Consider the following 16,591-nt stretch of genomic DNA (forward strand, 5'->3'; position numbering starts at 1 on the left):
TGATTGAAGTCCAGACTGGGCATGATAAAAAGTCATGTGTATCTTTTCCACCGTGGGGTAAGAAGCAGCTGCTGGGTGGGGGGGAGGGGTTGAGTAGGACCCTCCTGTCTCTCTAGTGCAGGGGTGGGGAACCTTGGCCCTCCAGCTGTTGTTGAACTACAACTCCCATCATCCCCAGTGGCTAGGGATGGTGGGAGTTGTAGTTCAAAAACAGCTGGAGGGCCAAGGTTCCCCACCCCTGCTCTAGTGTTTGTCTCTTCATCCCCAATGAAAAATGTCTCACTACACCCCTAAACAGGACAACAGCTGAAGGAGAAAGGAAGCATCCCACCCTTGCCCCATTCATATTCATAGCCTGCTGAGACTGCTTTTGATCTAAAAAAAGTAGTTGTGGAAAAGATATACTGTATGCAAGTAAATTTCAGGTCTAGTTTGGAAGGGAGGGGGAGGGATATTGTGGGTCTGGGAGTGTGTGTAATTGACTAATTTAAATTGAGCATTGTGGTCACTGGACAAAGACTGGCTTCATTTCTGTCTTCTGCAAAGCAGAAGTATACCAAGTAAATCTTACTAGCTTAAGCCTGCAATCCTATGGCACGGACTTTGACAAAGGACCATTGAACACAGTGGGACTTAATTTTGAGTAAACATATATATAGCTATTAGGCTATAAATCATAGATTAGAATAAAATAATCCAAAAGAAACAACCCATTTCCAAATACTTCTTCAATAAAGCCTGTCCTTTTTATGTTCTATATTTTAAATATTTTCTATATCTTGAACAAGCAGGTAGAGATTAGATCTGTGCAGGTCAACATCCAGATGACAAGACACACTAAAAAAACATGTCTGGTCCACAGTTTAGTCACAGCAGGATCTCCATTAAGAGTTTGGAACCATTTGAATGAGAGAGTGATTTCAGTGCAGGAGTACAGAGGAAGAGCTACCAAAGCCGACAAGAAGCTGAGCCTCGATTCATTGTAGTGTTTTCTGGGCAGCTGAAAGCTTTCCGGAACTCCTCAAAGTTGCTCATAGCACCGATAACTCTAGAAAGAGAGAAGATAAAACCTTTGAGTTAGTTTAAGTCACAAGTTCTACTCAAAGTCTAATACTGTGTGATGCCAGTCAGTTGCCTGAAGCGGCTTACTTCAGCTTGTCTCATGGCCTCTGCCTGCACTGAACTTCAAGCCCTCTTACCCAGCCTATACTCATAAGGGGGGATGCAATGGTTTTTCTTTGGTAATAAACACAGAAAAGAACCCAGCAAACATGTCTAAACCTTACCCAAAGTAGAGCCCTCTGAAATATTCTCTCAGTTGCATTCATGATTTTATACATAAAATATGTACACTTTTGAGTCCCCTTTCATTAATCTGCATCCAAAAGTAAGCAACCCAAATCTTGTCAGTCCCCTTTGGCACCACTCTATGCATACACTTAATTATACTTGTTACCCCTTGTCTGATCTGTCTTCAGATCAGCGATTGCATTTTGGAGAGGAGGTGACCAGGCTGCACACAATATTCTTGATGAGGCCATATCATTAATTTGTATAATTATAATCCTCTCTGTATTATTTTTCATTCCAGCATTCTGATATCCTGCTTGCTCTTTGCCTGCAGCAGCATATTAAAGCAATCCTGACAGCAGAGGCCATAACTGTATCCTGATCTTTTTCCTGAGTAGCTGATACTGTCAGCACATATCCAGTATGATCATAATTTCTATATGCTTTACATTAACTTACTCTGTATTTTGTTTCTCTATTCAATTGCCCATTTACCTTGGTTGATTGGGTACCTTTCAAGCTTTTCACCATCTCATTTGAATTCCCCATTAAAATAACCTTGTGCCAAAATTGAATTGTGCTGCTTCACTGCTACACTCTTTCTTTGGAAGAATAACATTTTATGTGAAATTGTAGTTTCTAATCCCAAAAAGGTACTCTTTCCCCACTGTAACCTTTTCCATCTTCTGTCTTTCTCTCTTGCCTTCATGCTGCTGGGGATTCAGCTCTTTAGATAGGAAAGGGGAGAGGATACTCCTATTACCTTTCTAGTGAATGAAACTGCAGTCAAGTGATACAATCATTTCTAAGGTTAGCTTCACTGGGAGAAAAAACAAGGGCCTAGTGGACTACAGATAAAGGTAGTGATCAACAACTTCACTGTAATGCAGCATAAACTGCTTTGGAGTTTTCAAAATAATTTGTGCTACAATCAGCAAGGTAAGATAGGTGCGGCATCAGGGATTGGTGAAGACAGGCACTTGTCCAGGGGCTAAGGGCCAACTTAAGAGCCCATTTGGGGGGCAGGGAGAGGCAGGACAACTATATAGGTGAAACTCGGAAAATTAGAATATCGTGCAAAAGTCCATTAATTTCAGTAATGCAAATTAAAAGGTGAAACTGATATATGAGACAGACGCATTACATGCAAAGCGAGATAAGTCAAGCCTTAATTTGTTATAATTGTGATGATCATGGTGTACAGCTCATGAAAACCCCAAATCCACAATCTCAGAAAATTAGAATATTACATGGAACCAAGAAGACAAGGATTGAAGAATAGAACAATATCGGACCTCTGAAAAGTATACAGTGTACTGTGCTTGATTGGCCAGCAAACTCGCCTGACCTGACCCCATAGAGAATCTATGGGGCATTGCCAAGAGAAGGATGAGAGACATGAGACCAAACAATGCAGAATTGCTGAAGGCCGCTAATGAAGCATCCTGGTCTTCCATAATACCTCATCAGTGCCACAGGCTGATAGCATCCATGCCACGCCACATTGAGGCAGTAATTGCTGCAAAAGGGGCCCAAACCAAGTACTGAATACATATGCATGCTTATACTTTTCAGAGGTCCGATATTGTTCTATTCTTCAATCCTTGTCTTCTTGGTTCCATGTAATATTCTAATTTTCTGAGATTGTGGATTTGGGGTTTTCATGAGCTGTACGCCATGATCATCACAATTATAACAAATTAAGGCTTGACTTATCTCGCTTTGCATGTAATGCGTCTGTCTCATATATCAGTTTCACCTTTTAATTTGCATTACTGAAATTAATGGACTTTTGCACGATATTCTAATTTTCCGAGTTTCACCTGTATGTTTCTTAAAATGCTGCTGCCTTCTCCTACCCACCATCCCATCTCAAGGGTCGAAATCCCACCCTAAATATTTGAGGAGTCCCCCCTCCATTTTACTAAACCTCTCCACCAAACTGAATAACTCATATCTTCAGATGCCAAAACACATTTTATCCCCCAAAAGTGTCTTTCCTCTGCCCCCCCAAACATTAGAGTGAGGAGTTACTCCTCAAGCTTTCCGTCTGTCTGCACCCCTGCCCGATCTGCAAATGGGAATGTCCCCTTTTCTTTGCAAATGGGGCAGGAGAATAAGACTGTGATGACAAGAGACAATGCTACTGCCTCTCGTCCTCTCCCTTGCAATAAATGTACTTCTTTTCAGAGTCCCCGTCTGATGACACAAGGGTCTCAGGGAGGAAAGCCAGTTCCTCAAATAAGAGGGGAGAAGGAGGAGCCGCCACCAAGAGAAAACGTAGTGACTACACCCCCGCTCCCCTTCAGGTCATGTGGCAGCTCTTGATCTTATACTCCAAAAGGTGAGGAGGAGGGTCAATGCTGCCACCACTACATCCCCACACTTGATGAGGAGGAAGATGGGATGAGACTACTGCTACCACAATGTCATCCTCCTCATTCATTGGACATCAGGGGGGATATGCCATCGGAGGGCCCAGTGCAGGATTTTGTTCTAGTGCAGGACTTTGCTCCTTGCAATCTGATGTCAGCTGCAGTTGGGGACTGTTGTATGGGAAATGAGAACAAAAGCCCCACAATGCATGCTGTCCCTTTTGTTCAGGAAGTAGGACATGCTAGACCATAACAATATATTACTTGCATGAAATATTTTTCCAATACATGTTGAACTTCTGGGACAAGACCCAAAGCACATCTAGTTCTGTATGCCCAGGGTGTGTATGCAAAAAGCAGCCCCATTCCATATGGCAAACTCTTTGGAAAATCAAGGGATTTTCAGAAACAAATTGTGTTCAAGAAAAAGTATGTCAAAAATATCACTGGACCAGTTCTAGTCCTTAAACTAGGTAACTTTTTAGATCACAGGCCCTATGTTAAAAATGTTGGTCCAAAATTCCCCACCCAGGTTAATGGAAATGTATGTGGTAATGAAGTAACTGCAGTGAATGCAGTCACAGTTCTGAAATGAACCATGGAAAAAGAGTAAATGTACATTCAGTACACCAAAACAGGTTATCAAGTATACTAAGTATTTATGGCATCTGGTAAAAAGTTACTACAGATGGTGTAGTGATTGTGTTTATAGTAGTACTACTCATGTGTAAAGTTGATTAAATTATTGTAACACAGCAGATATAAAAGGAGACATCTGTGTGTGTAAAATAGTTGCCTACTGACTCAGACTAGTAAAGTGTATTCAGTTTGTTTCCTGCCTATCTCTGAATTATTATGTTTGTTGGGTACAAACATAACAGATGGCAGATTCACTACTACAGCTTGTCCATCTACTTCAAAGACAATTTCATCATGTAAGTGGTATTTTCCAAAAACCTTCTTAAGTAGCACTTTTCATTAATTAAGTTATTTGGATTCCCATCCTGTGCTATCCTATCTTGAAAAGATGTCATGAATCACACACTGTTAAAACTAGCAAACTTTAAATCCCAGTTAATCCCTCCCACACAAACACCCTTTTTCCCCCTTTTTGGCAAGTGCCACATATATTTATATATTTTTCAAATTTTCAAGAAGATAACCTAACAACATTCGGAAGAATATTATCGATGCAGAACTATATTTGTAAAGGATATCTCAAATAAATATCCTTAAAACTGAGTCAGGGCCGGGGCAGGGGAGAGACACAGAAATATGTGCAAAGTGCACTGACGACATATATAAACGAATACATGGATAATTATTCATATCAGTCCTTCAAGTGTAAGTTAACACTCCAGCCCATATTTCTTTCTATTGTTAGAGGATAAAGGACAATTTTGAAGTTACATGCAAATTGTACAGTTAATTGTAAAAAGTAAATCAGTGGAAGAGTGCAATTAACTTTTTAAAAGTGCATTTCTAGGACAAGTTATAATTTGTATTATAAAGTGCAATTACCAGTTGGAACACAGACTTTGTATAAAAACTGAATTACCACCCATTATATGGGTATTATATGGGTATGAAAATTAATAAATTCTTGTTAAATATGTCTCCTAAAAAAAGAAAAAAGAATGAGAATTTGAGGAAAAGACATATCCCTGACAAGTTCCACAACAGAAATGATTAAATCCATCTTTACAATGGAGTCAGTCCCTTCTACTGTGGGCTCACTGCCCATGTGCAAAGGGATATGCAGAGGCATGCCTCTCCCCTGTGATGTGTTCACTGTATATGCACTGCACTAAGCTGTTAAAATAATAGGATGCTTGTGTGCACCTTCCATATTCAGCCTACCCACTCTGCTCAACATGTTAAGATTAACTTACTACCCAATTATAATTCCAGTGACAGAATACAATATTCCAATAAATCCTCTATAAGTTGTGTGGGGGCTATGTGAAGGATATTGTAGGGGAAATGAATCTTTACAACTGCATATGAATCTTTTGATAGCAGCAAACATATCCATTGCTTTTTTAAAAACCCTCTCCCAAGACAGCTATCCTGGTGAAACATAGGCATTATGTACCCATTTATTGTCCTGGATGCTTGTATACTGTTTTATTGTGTGTTATTATCAGTTACTATTTGTGTATATTAGTTATATTTGTTATTCTGATTTTTATCTCTTGACTGACCAATGGCTGTAATAAAAAAAAATTGAATTGTACCCATTTATGCAGGGAGGGTGATGGAGATTCTGTTCATAGAACGTTAGTCATTCTTTGAACTCTTTTGGAATGAAAATGTTCCAAATAATATTAGACCAGGGGTTCCCAACGAGTGGTATGCATACCCCTGGTGGTATGCCTACCGCTGGTGGTACTCTGAAGAGTCCCAGGAGGTACTCAGCAGGGGCTCCACTTTATGCTGGATTCAGCCCCCTGCTCCTGTCCATTGCCCCCTCGTCTCCTCCAGAGTCATCTGCTGCTCCCATGTCCTCTGAAGTCCTCCTCCACCTCCACGTCTGCTCCTGAGTCTTCCTGACAGAACTCAGCCCATTGCAAGCTCTGTCAGCAGCATGCACAGCCAGTTTGCTGTCAGTTGCTTGGCAGTGGGTAGACAGGCAGGCTAACTGACTTGGAGGCCGAATGGCCAGAAGCGTGCCACATGTGCTTCCGTGTATATTCACTGCCACCACATTTCTTCAAGGCTCCCTGCTCTTCCTTGTCCCTGTGTCATCCTCTGCCAACCTCTTTCTTGTCTGCTCTCCTGCATGTGTGTGCGTGCCTGCTTGCTGCTGCCACTCCTTTTCAAGGCTCCTTGCCTCTTCAAAGCTTTCTTATTCCTGCATTCTCTCTGCTCCCTCCTCTGCCAACTTCCTCCCTGGCACTTTCCAGACTAGATCCTACAACAAGGTCAGGACATATTTCGGAAGTGTGCTTCCATACTTCCTGCATCCTGACACTGCAGTCCCTACAGGGACAGCAGGATGCCATTCACATTTCCAATGCCTTGTTGCGAATTTAATCGCTGCGATATAGAGCAAAGATGTCATACATCTGGTGTGAAAAAGTTGCTGATTTTGTGGGGGGGGTTGGGGTTGTTAGTTGCTGTGAGACTGCTCCCCCTGCTGTTAACATTCTGAATGCGACTTGCCCGAACAGAGGCATTCAACTGCTGATCCAGCTAGGGATGTGCACAAAACCGGTTCGCCCGGTTCGAATTCGAACCGGGTTCAACCCAGGAGGGGTTGGTTTGGTTTTGGTTTTGTTCAAACCACCCCCTGGTTCGGTTCAAATTCAAACCAGTTTGAACTGGTTCAGACACCCAAAAGTTGGTAGGATGGTAGCTGGTACCCAGGGGTACCTGTCACCCAAACCCCTAAGCAATCGGACACTCGTACGATTTTTTATGAATTTTTGAAAATTATTTTTATTTTTTTCTCATAGGATATAAGGGGACTCCAAACAGCCCATTAATCCTTATTGTGGAGCACCCATGGGTGCCAACAACAATGCAAACCCCGAAGCAATAAGACACCCCTATGATTTTTTATGAATATTTGAAATATTTTTAATATTTTTCTCATAGATTATAATGGGACCCAAACCAGTCCATATCCCCTATTGTGGAGCACCTAGGGGCACAAAAGCGGGGTGAGTGGTAGACAGACAGGGGTGCCTACCACCCACAAAACCCCAAGGCAATTGGACACTCCTCTGATTATTGGTGAATTGTTAAAGTATTTTTGAATTCCTCATAGAGAATAATTAGGATTGCAGCAAATGTATAGCTTCACGTCGGGGGGAAGGGGTGTCGTAGAGTGGAGTGTGGTGGGTGGTAGTTCCTAGGGTGGGCAAGGAAGCTATCAGAATTATTTGAAAGGAATTGGGCAAAGGGCTGATTTTTAAGAGATTTTTGAAGTTTACGCGTCTTTAAGGTTTTTCTCCATAAATAAGCATGGAGGTGTCAGCAAATGTATAACTTCATGTCGGGGTCAAAGGGGTGGCCTAGAGCAGTGTGGGGTTGGTGGTAGTGCCAGGTAGGGGCAAGGAAGCTACCTGATTTTTTTCAAAGGATTTGGGCAGAGGGCTGATTTTTGGTGAATTGTTGAAGTTTACGCGTCTTTAAGGTTTTTCCTCATAAGGTATAATGGAGCTTTCAGCAGCCCCATAAGTGCACTTGGGGGTGCTGGGGTGGCCCAGAGCGAGTGGTGGTGTAGTGCACATAGGGTGCCAACCACCCCCATGGGTTTCTAACCCATGGGGTACAGGGTTCTGTTGTTTCTGAGGTATTCTGAGTGTGGGTTCTGTGATAGCAAATGAGATTTTCAATGAGACACCATGAATCCACTCTAATTTGCTAATGTATCCCAGTGCCTAACAAATCTAAAACCCTCCTTCCAGCACCAACATCTCATCCATGCATTGAAACTCCTCAGCTCTGCCTATTTCACTGTCTCGCACGTGGAACTGGTAGCATTTCTGAGAATGCTACCTTGGGGATCCTGGACTTACGCTACCTATCAGCCTAAGTTTGGCTTCCAGGACCTCCCGACTACATTTCCCCGCATCGTTGGTGCCGACATGCACCACGACAGCTGTCTCTTCCCCAGCACTGCCTAAGAGCCTATCTAAATGTTGTGTGATGTCCACAACCTTCGTACCAGGCAGGCAAGTCACCGTGCAGTCAACACGCGGATCACAAACCCATCTCTCTATACCTCTAATGATCGAATCACCCACTACAAGGAGGCCCCCACCCCTCAGAGGAGTATCCCCTGTGTGAGATGATATGGGCTAATCTTCCACAGAAGGGGTCCCTTCTAAAGAAGCATTTCCCGCTTTCTCAGACCAATGTCCTCCTTCTTTGAGACTATTATTCTCCCTGACAGCAGAGGAGCTACCAGCCCTGGAGTGGGATGCCTCTATCACATCCCTGAAGGTCTCGTCCACATGTCTCTCTGCCTCTCTGAGCTTCTCCAGATCCGCCATCTTGGTCTCAATGGAACGGATTTGTTCCCTAAGAGCCAGGAGCTCCTTGCACCGAGTACACACCCATGACTTCTGCCCATGGGGCAAATAGTCATACATGTGGCACTATGTGCAATACACTGGGAACTGCCCCTTCCCCTGCTGACCTTCTATCTTCATACTGTTTTTGTTGGCTGTTTACAGTATTTAGGGAACTTATTGTCCGTTTATTAGATAGTTTATTAGGATAGGTCTCAGCTGTAATGGCCAACTATTTAACTGTCCAAACAGCCTTTCCCAAGAATATGAGGGATACGAATATGTACTTATGTTCTCTTCTCCACCAGGCTCCTTGTGATCCTTGTGATCGCAGGGGCTTGTTCCAGGCTCCCCCACACACTTCCCGCTAAACTCCTGCAAAACTCCTATGTCCTGTTTGCTATCCCTGTTCACGATGCTCTCGGGCCTTCACCTCATATGTAGAGTAGCCTTCCAACTGTCACACAGAACTTGGCAAAGAGGCACCTTTTAATGTGGTGATTCTTTTTATTTACTAGGGGGAGAGTAACTGGGCCATATCCACCCCCAGCAGAGTACCTCTAATGACTGTTGCTGGTGTGTATCTTATGTTTCTTTTTAGATTGTCCCTTTGGGGACAGGGATCCATCTTATTTATTTATTATTTCTCCGTGTAAACCGCTCTGAGCCATTTTTGGAAGGGCGGTATATCAATCAATCAATCAAATAAATAAATATGATTTAGAATGTTTACTTAGGTGTTGTTGTTTTTAAATGATTATAGTATTTACAGTGGGCTCAAACCAAGGCCCCATGGACACAGCACAAATACATAGAGGTGTTCCCATAACCCATCTGTGTTTTCTCTCTTTGTACAACAGCACACTCACAAAGGCACTAACCACCCAAGGCTATTATGGAGAATGGTAAGCCTGTGTATCTCTATTATATCTCCATCTAGCTCTTTCCTTTCTCTTTAATGGTCTGATAAGCAGGGGCTACAGCATCTTCCTTATGAGGTAAGGGTACAACATTTAGGGCTTTTTAGTTTAGAAAAGAGGGAAAACATGTTAGAGGTTTATAAAATACGAGTGAATTCTGGCCCGTTGAATAACGGGCGCTAGTAATGGCGCTCCTGGCCCCCCGCCGCCATTCCCCCTCCCTCCGCCGTACGCCCCCCCCACCTTTAAGGGCCAAATCGGCCCAGGCACTTGTCCCCGCCAGGCCGGGGAGACGGAGGCCGGGACCGGGGGCGGAGCGGAGGCCATGTAACTTTTAAAAAAAAATTGCTCCCGCGGCCGACGCCACCGACCGCCCACCCTCCCTCCCAGCTGCCGAGTCCCCCTTACCCTGGCCGACTGCTGTCGGCCGAAGACTGCCCTCAATTTAAGAGGCAGAGAGGAGCTCGCAAGCAGAGCTCCTCTCTGTGCAAAGCCTCTTGCCGAACTGCCGCTTTGGGTGCTTGCGTCCCTTGCGCCCAAAGCGGCAGTTCGGCAAGAGGCTTTGCACAGAGAGGAGCTCTGCTTGCGAGCTCCTCTCTGCCTCTTAAATTGAGGGCAGTCTTCGGCCGACAGCAGTCGGCCAGGGTAAGGGGGACTCGGCAGCTGGGAGGGAGGGTGGGCGGTCGGCGGCGTCGGCCGCGGGAGCAATTTTTATTTTAAAGTTACATGGCCTCCGCTCCGCCCCCGGCCTCCATCTATTTTGGCCGAGGCGGCAGCTCTGCTGCCGCCTCGGTCACTTTCCCCCGCCGCCGCCTCTCTGGCTTCTTTGGGGCGGCCGCTTCTGGCCGCCCAAGATGGCTGCCGGTGCCGGCGAGCGTGTCTCCCTTGCCCTGTTCTGGGCCTGCGCTTCGCGCAGGTGCAGAACAGGGCAGGGAGGCACGGACACACGCTTGGTGTCCGTCCACGGACGGACACCAAGCGTTTTATTAGAGAGGATGAATTGTGTGGAGAAAGTGGGCAGTGAGAAGTTTTTCTTCCTCTCACAGTACTAGAACCAGGGGTCATCTCACAAAACCAATTACCATGAAATTTAGGACTGCCAAAAGCAAGTCCTTTCCCACACAGGGCATAATTAATCTACAGAATTCTCTGCCATGGGCTGTGGTGATGGCCACCAGCTTGGATGGCTTTAAAAGTGGCTCAGACAAATTCATGGAAGACGGGTCTACCTGTCTACTGTTTTCTAGTCTTGATGACTACAGGCTACCTCCAGGTTCAGATGGTATACAGGATGCCTCTGTATACCAGTTCCAGGGGAGCAACAGCAGGAAAGGGGGCATGCCTTCACCTTCTGGTTGTGGGCTTCCCAGAGGCATCTAGATGGCCACTGTGGGAAACAGGCTACTTGACATGTTAAGCTTTGGGCCAGATCCAGCAAGGCTTTTCCTATGTTCTTATATTCTCTGTCCTTATGATGCAGTGCCTGCATGTCTGTGCATACCCACCCTGGGGAGGGGGTTGGGTAAAAGGGCTTTGTTATGTCCTATGGGGATTCCTTCACACATGGCATTGTACCCTCAGTGGACTGGACTGAGCCAGGTTTGTGCTGGTGCATTAGTTGAGAGAAGAAGAAAAATTAAAAATTACTGTTAAATGCCCATACAAAGAGCATATGCTCCAGTCTAATTAATGTTAGGTATGACATATTACTTTTGGGGAAAGTATATCAACAATATTGGAATATATGCTGCTTAGTTTAAATCAAAACACCTAAGAACTGAACTGATGAAGGTTAAAAAAAACTTTCCCCACTATAGTTGCTATATTTGCATATATTACTAAATATCCGGCTGTGTCATATTTCTGTCATGAGGGGAAGAACTTTAAAATGCCTGTTTTAATAATTTTATAGCTACCCTCTCTTTTAAGGGTAGCAGTCTTCTAGTATTATATCATAGCTTTATAGCATTAGTATAGAAATTTAAAATAACATAGTTTTATGGTTTCATAATTGTTTTAATCATGCTCTACTGATTAAATTTAATTTATTTATGCTGGTCGTGGACCATAATAAAGATGATTGATTTAAAATACCTGAAATGAGGAGGACTGTGAACTCCAGTGTAGATTTGTTCTCTCGCAGCTTCAGGTCTAAAAGCATTGCATCTCACCTAAAATAAAGAGAAATAACTGAAATAACTGAGAAACTAATGAAATAACTGATGCCTGTGATCCTAAATGCGCTGACTTAAAAGTAATGTATGATTTCAAACAGTCGGCTAGAAGTTGAATGTTACACTGTGACTAGAAGCAACTACAGCATATTGAATTCAGCAACACCCTTGTACACAAATCACACAAGTCTAACCACCAGAAAGAATGGAAAATTGGATTTACCATTAAGTGGGGAAACTGTGCCTTTCTGTTCAGCACATAGGAGACCAAACAGGAATGGATTAACTGGTGAAATTGAATTCCAACTGGTAACACAACACAAACTTTACACACCCCTGACAACTTGTGAGGAGGGCAGTAAAGCAGGTGTGGGCAGACTTAAAGCTTGGGGAGCTTAAAAAAAAACAACTGCCAGTGCCTTGGGAGCTATCACCAGCATAAACAGTGGCTTGGGGAGGCAGAGTTAGTCACAAAACGGCAGTGTGGGATGGTGGAAGTCGCACCACAGCAACACACGATGGAAAAGACGGGGTTAGTGGAGCACTTGCTCTGCTAACCTCATCTAAGGGGAGGGCTAGTTAAGTGGGTTACCCACTTTGGGGACATCGGGCTTGCCTGTGAGCCCGGTAGTTCTCACGCTCGCCAAAAAGCAGGCTAGGCTCCCTTAGCCCGCTTTTTGGCGATCATGAGAACCACCTCCCTGTCTATGAACTATAAGGAAGTTGGAAGCTTTCCCCTAGTTAATTTTGCACCACTAAAGCGTCTAAAAGCATTGTAAGGGTGGGACTGCCCTGGACTCCTACCTACTGAACAGAAAGGAGCTATGCGGTATATAGTCCTTTCTCATTCAAGAGGAAGGAGATTGGCAGGAATGGGACATCCTAGAGCGCATAGAGGAGATAAACTGCTCCTGCCTGTTCTTTAGCTTGAACAAGAAAGTACAGTTTGGCCAAGGAAGAAACTTTTCTACGTGTTGTACTGAAGTGGGACAGGAAGAGCAACAGATCATCACAGAGAGAAAACAAGAACAAATAAAAAGAAGCAGACAATGATGGGACAAGCACCTAGCCAAATAGAGGAATTTCCCTGAAAAACGAGTTTAGGGATGCGATAATTAAATGTGTTTTGTGGACTGTTGACTTTGTACCAAGATGACTGCTAAGAGATAGATATGTTAGGGATGCAGCAGTTAGTTAGAACTTAGCTTTCTTCAACTTGGAGGTGGAAAAAGCTTGATTGAAGGGATTTGGGTTTAGAGAAAAAGCAAAATATGCCAAAACTGTTTTAGAGTTGGAAAGATCATTCATTTTCAAGCTCAATAGGTGCCTGGGTGGCTTGTGCTGATACAGGATAAAGAGTAGGAGAAAGTGGGAACTGGCAGAATAAAGTGGGGGTGGAGGGAGTGGCAACTACCAAAAAATAAATAAATTTTAAACTTGAAGAAAAGCTCTGAGTTAACCAAGTCCTTTTTGTAATCAAGCAGAATTGTCTACTCCCCACAAAGTGAACAGCAAAATATGCACAGCTATTCTGAAAAGCCATGTTTTACAACTCACGTGAGCATAACTCAGAAAGAAGAGCTGATTGTGGGTGAAGTCAATGCCTGGTAATAGGGCCTCTTCCTGTCCTTGTCTCTTTTCTTTGATCCACTTCCTATAGGCCTGATGAGAGACACAATGAGCTCATTTGAGTAGGTGCACATTTCATCAGCCCTTGTTTCTGCAACATTATGCTTCAGTTTTGTGTATTTGTGAGCTTAGAAGCAAAAGAGCTGCCTACCCTAAAAGCCTCTCGCAATCCTCCATTATCTGCAATGTTTTCAGCCAAAGTCCTCTTTCCTTTTACCTGATGGAATGAAATAACATAATTAATTAAAGACATGTTTCTATTTCTATAGCTTATAGCCAATAAGCTAAAACCCTATAGCTTCTTCACACACACCCCTAACTGGCTTTCATGGTGTGTGTCCCCCAAAAAGGAGGGGGCCCACACAAAATCTTGCAGGATTTCAAGCATTTATCTTTCACTTACATTCAAGCCAGCTTTCTTCCAATAATAGCCATTATACTGATTAATCATGCATTTGGTTTTCTCCTTAAATTTTTCTTCAGAGTCTGAAGACCACCAGGGATCCAAATTTCCATTCTTGTCATATTTATGACCTGCATTTTGGGTTTTTTTAGAAAACAAAATCAGTGATCAAATAAAAATAGCCACGTTTCTTTGAAGCAACACTCACTGGGCAAGTTCTCACAATCCATGTAAGGTGGGCTGACTGACAATCAGGAGATTCACATGCCATATGGACCCTCAATTTCCAGTCATTAGATTTTTGTTTATGGGTTGGCACTGCGCCAACCCAACATTTAACTGGGATCGGCAACATAGATTCCAATCGTGCAGGTGCGTGGCCTCAAAAATGGGTGCCGAGCAGGGAAGGCCAAAAACCGGGTAATTTTTTTTTAACAGAACAAAATCCGTGGACACCCCCCCCCCCCGGAAATTTGTGGGGTGTTTGGTCCAGGGTTGGACCGAACGGGGTGGTTCAGTTCGACCCCAAACCGTTGAACCGAACCCGCTCGACATCAAACTGGCTAGACGTTGAGCCGGTTTGCACATCCCTATCCTGTAGATCATTGGGAAAGTGGGGAATAGTATAACATCATTCTAAACTAATTCACTAAACAAAACTGATGTGCAAACTCATGCAACTATTAGAAGCACTGTGATTCTCTAGGATACCAAGAACCACATAATATATATAACCACATGACTTCCTTTTCCACTTTGCCTTGGAAAGCACTGGATTTGTTGAGCTTTTTTTGGATAATGGTTTGATATTTGAATATTTCTAAGTCTTTTCCAAGAAAGCTTTAAAAAAAAAAACCAACCACAAAACAAATGTAGCGGAGACTGACCCAAGCCTTCCTTTCCAGTTTCCCTCTGCCAGGCAAATGTACCTTTGGGAAGAAACTGAGGAATGGGCAGAGGGGAGGGTTTTCTGAAACCAGGAGAGGTCTGGCCATGGCAATGCTCAGGAGCATCTGGCCCAGTGAAGGTTCACCCAGGGATCCACAGTGCGTGCTCCCTGCTGGCAGTTCCCCAAGCCTTCACAAGGGTACATTTGTTTGGAAGGTGGAAAGTGTCAAGGGCACTGGCCAGCCTCAAGGGCACACCCCGTTACAAACCAAATTTGGAGGGCTTGGGCCAGTTAGTAATGGGGTGTCAATATTCAAACTAAGACAGCTTGAATTCTGAACTCTTTCAATTCCAAATTCACCCTCATTGTTAGCCTTTATTGCATTATGCAAGCTATGGGGAGCAAGTTCAGACCCTGGGAGCAATGATCGGATATATTTCTGTTAACCAATCTTTGGAAATCCATACCAACAGAAGGTTTTGAAAGTCAGTCAGATTCAGTCTTTGCATTCCAGGACTCCTTGAAATTGTGACATCACAAAATAGGCTCACAGCAGAGCAGTAAGGACTTATGGTAGATCCCAGTTGGGCTTTAAAGGGTTTACGTCACTTAACTGCCATGACACCAACAGATGGGGCAACCTATACCACTTTTGCACAGTCTATTATAGATGGGGTGTCCCAATATGCTTGTTGTGCAAGCAGGGAACAATGCCATGAGTTGCACTGTTAAACACCATAAGGAGGATATGGTGCATTTGATCGACCCATGAATGAAATTAGCATGGTCAAGAATGCTTGAGAGGCATATCTAGAGACAGACAAATGGCTCTTCAGAGGACAGAACAAGGAAAAAGTAAATGGAAAAATAGCCACATAGATCATTTTTCCATTGATCCATCTTAATCTAATTAACATTAGATTCCCCAGGCATTTTGAGTGACTATTTAGAAATGTTGGGACCCACGTGCCCAAGCGAATGGCCAGTTTCTTCTCTGTGGCAGAGATACTTAGAAATATGGCATATACACATTAATATTAAATAGATAAGCCTAACACAAGAAGGTACAAGTCAAGGAAGACCATTGTTGGAGCTGCTGGATGCACTGCTTCTTGTCACTGGCAAGATGGTTAGAAGAGCTGGTCTCACTTTGCATGTTCAGGGCATCATTTCTGGGTCTCAGAAGCATTCACTTTGGTGGAAAATTGATATCCTGTGCTTAGCTAAGCCCTCTGATGATACATTCCAAGTAGAAAGGTTGCAGCCCAATATTTGTTGTTTCAAAGCACATATTCAGTTTTGTTCATCCCTGCAGTTCCTGGGCACATGCACATACCTCTGTCTATTCTCTCCCACCTTACTCTCCTCCTTATCTTCTTCCCCTCTTTCTTCCAATCCTCCTTTCCCAGCCTCCTGATTCCTTTAGCCCAGTGCTTTCTTAGGCTTCTGTCTCCTCCTGTCCCCCTCTTCTTCTGCCCCTCTTCACTGGGCTCTTCTACTTGCCTTTTCATGCTTTACAATAGAAGCAGCTGAGCTAATGGCAGCCAGAAGTTCTGCCCTGCCCGCCCCTCTGTGACATTGAAGCAGCTCGACTAAACACTGCCAAAGAAATTGTAACCACCAAATGTTAATACTAGGATGATGTAATTAATCATTCTTTTTTTAAAAAAAGGTTACAGTAATGTTTTTGTAAACAAGAAGAGTCTAGGCTTAATTAATCAGATGAGTCTAGGCTTAATTAACTGGTCAACCACCGCATCACCCCAAAGCCTTGTTTCACTGTATAATCCACAATCTCTAGAATATTCACATTAGGCAAATGGGGTTCTTAACAATCTTCAGTTTACTATTGCTTTTATGAACATGGCATGAAAGAAAGGTTAAATTACA

At 43.6% G+C, this 16,591-nt stretch overlaps 1 protein-coding gene across 2 annotated transcripts in view; it reads right to left on the reverse strand.

Annotated features, from left to right (window-relative positions):
- Positions 1-203: 203 nt before the first annotated feature.
- Positions 204-16,591, reverse strand: part of PHEX (phosphate regulating endopeptidase X-linked) — a 178,266-nt gene continuing 161,878 nt past the window's right edge. For both annotated transcript variants that reach the window (XM_053305270.1, XM_053305271.1), the window contains 5 exons: positions 13,813-13,943; positions 13,561-13,626; positions 13,338-13,442; positions 11,701-11,777; positions 204-1,048 (listed from right to left, as the gene is read on the reverse strand). In XM_053305270.1, coding sequence (XP_053161245.1) covers positions 946-1,048; positions 11,701-11,777; positions 13,338-13,442; positions 13,561-13,626; positions 13,813-13,943 — 482 coding nt within the window. In that variant the 3' untranslated portion in view covers positions 204-945. The remainder of the gene's footprint in view (positions 1,049-11,700; positions 11,778-13,337; positions 13,443-13,560; positions 13,627-13,812; positions 13,944-16,591) is intronic.

The sequence above is a fragment of the Hemicordylus capensis genome, chromosome 3 (genome assembly GCF_027244095.1).
Source record: "Hemicordylus capensis ecotype Gifberg chromosome 3, rHemCap1.1.pri, whole genome shotgun sequence".
NCBI classification, from domain to species: domain Eukaryota; kingdom Metazoa; phylum Chordata; class Lepidosauria; order Squamata; family Cordylidae; genus Hemicordylus; species Hemicordylus capensis.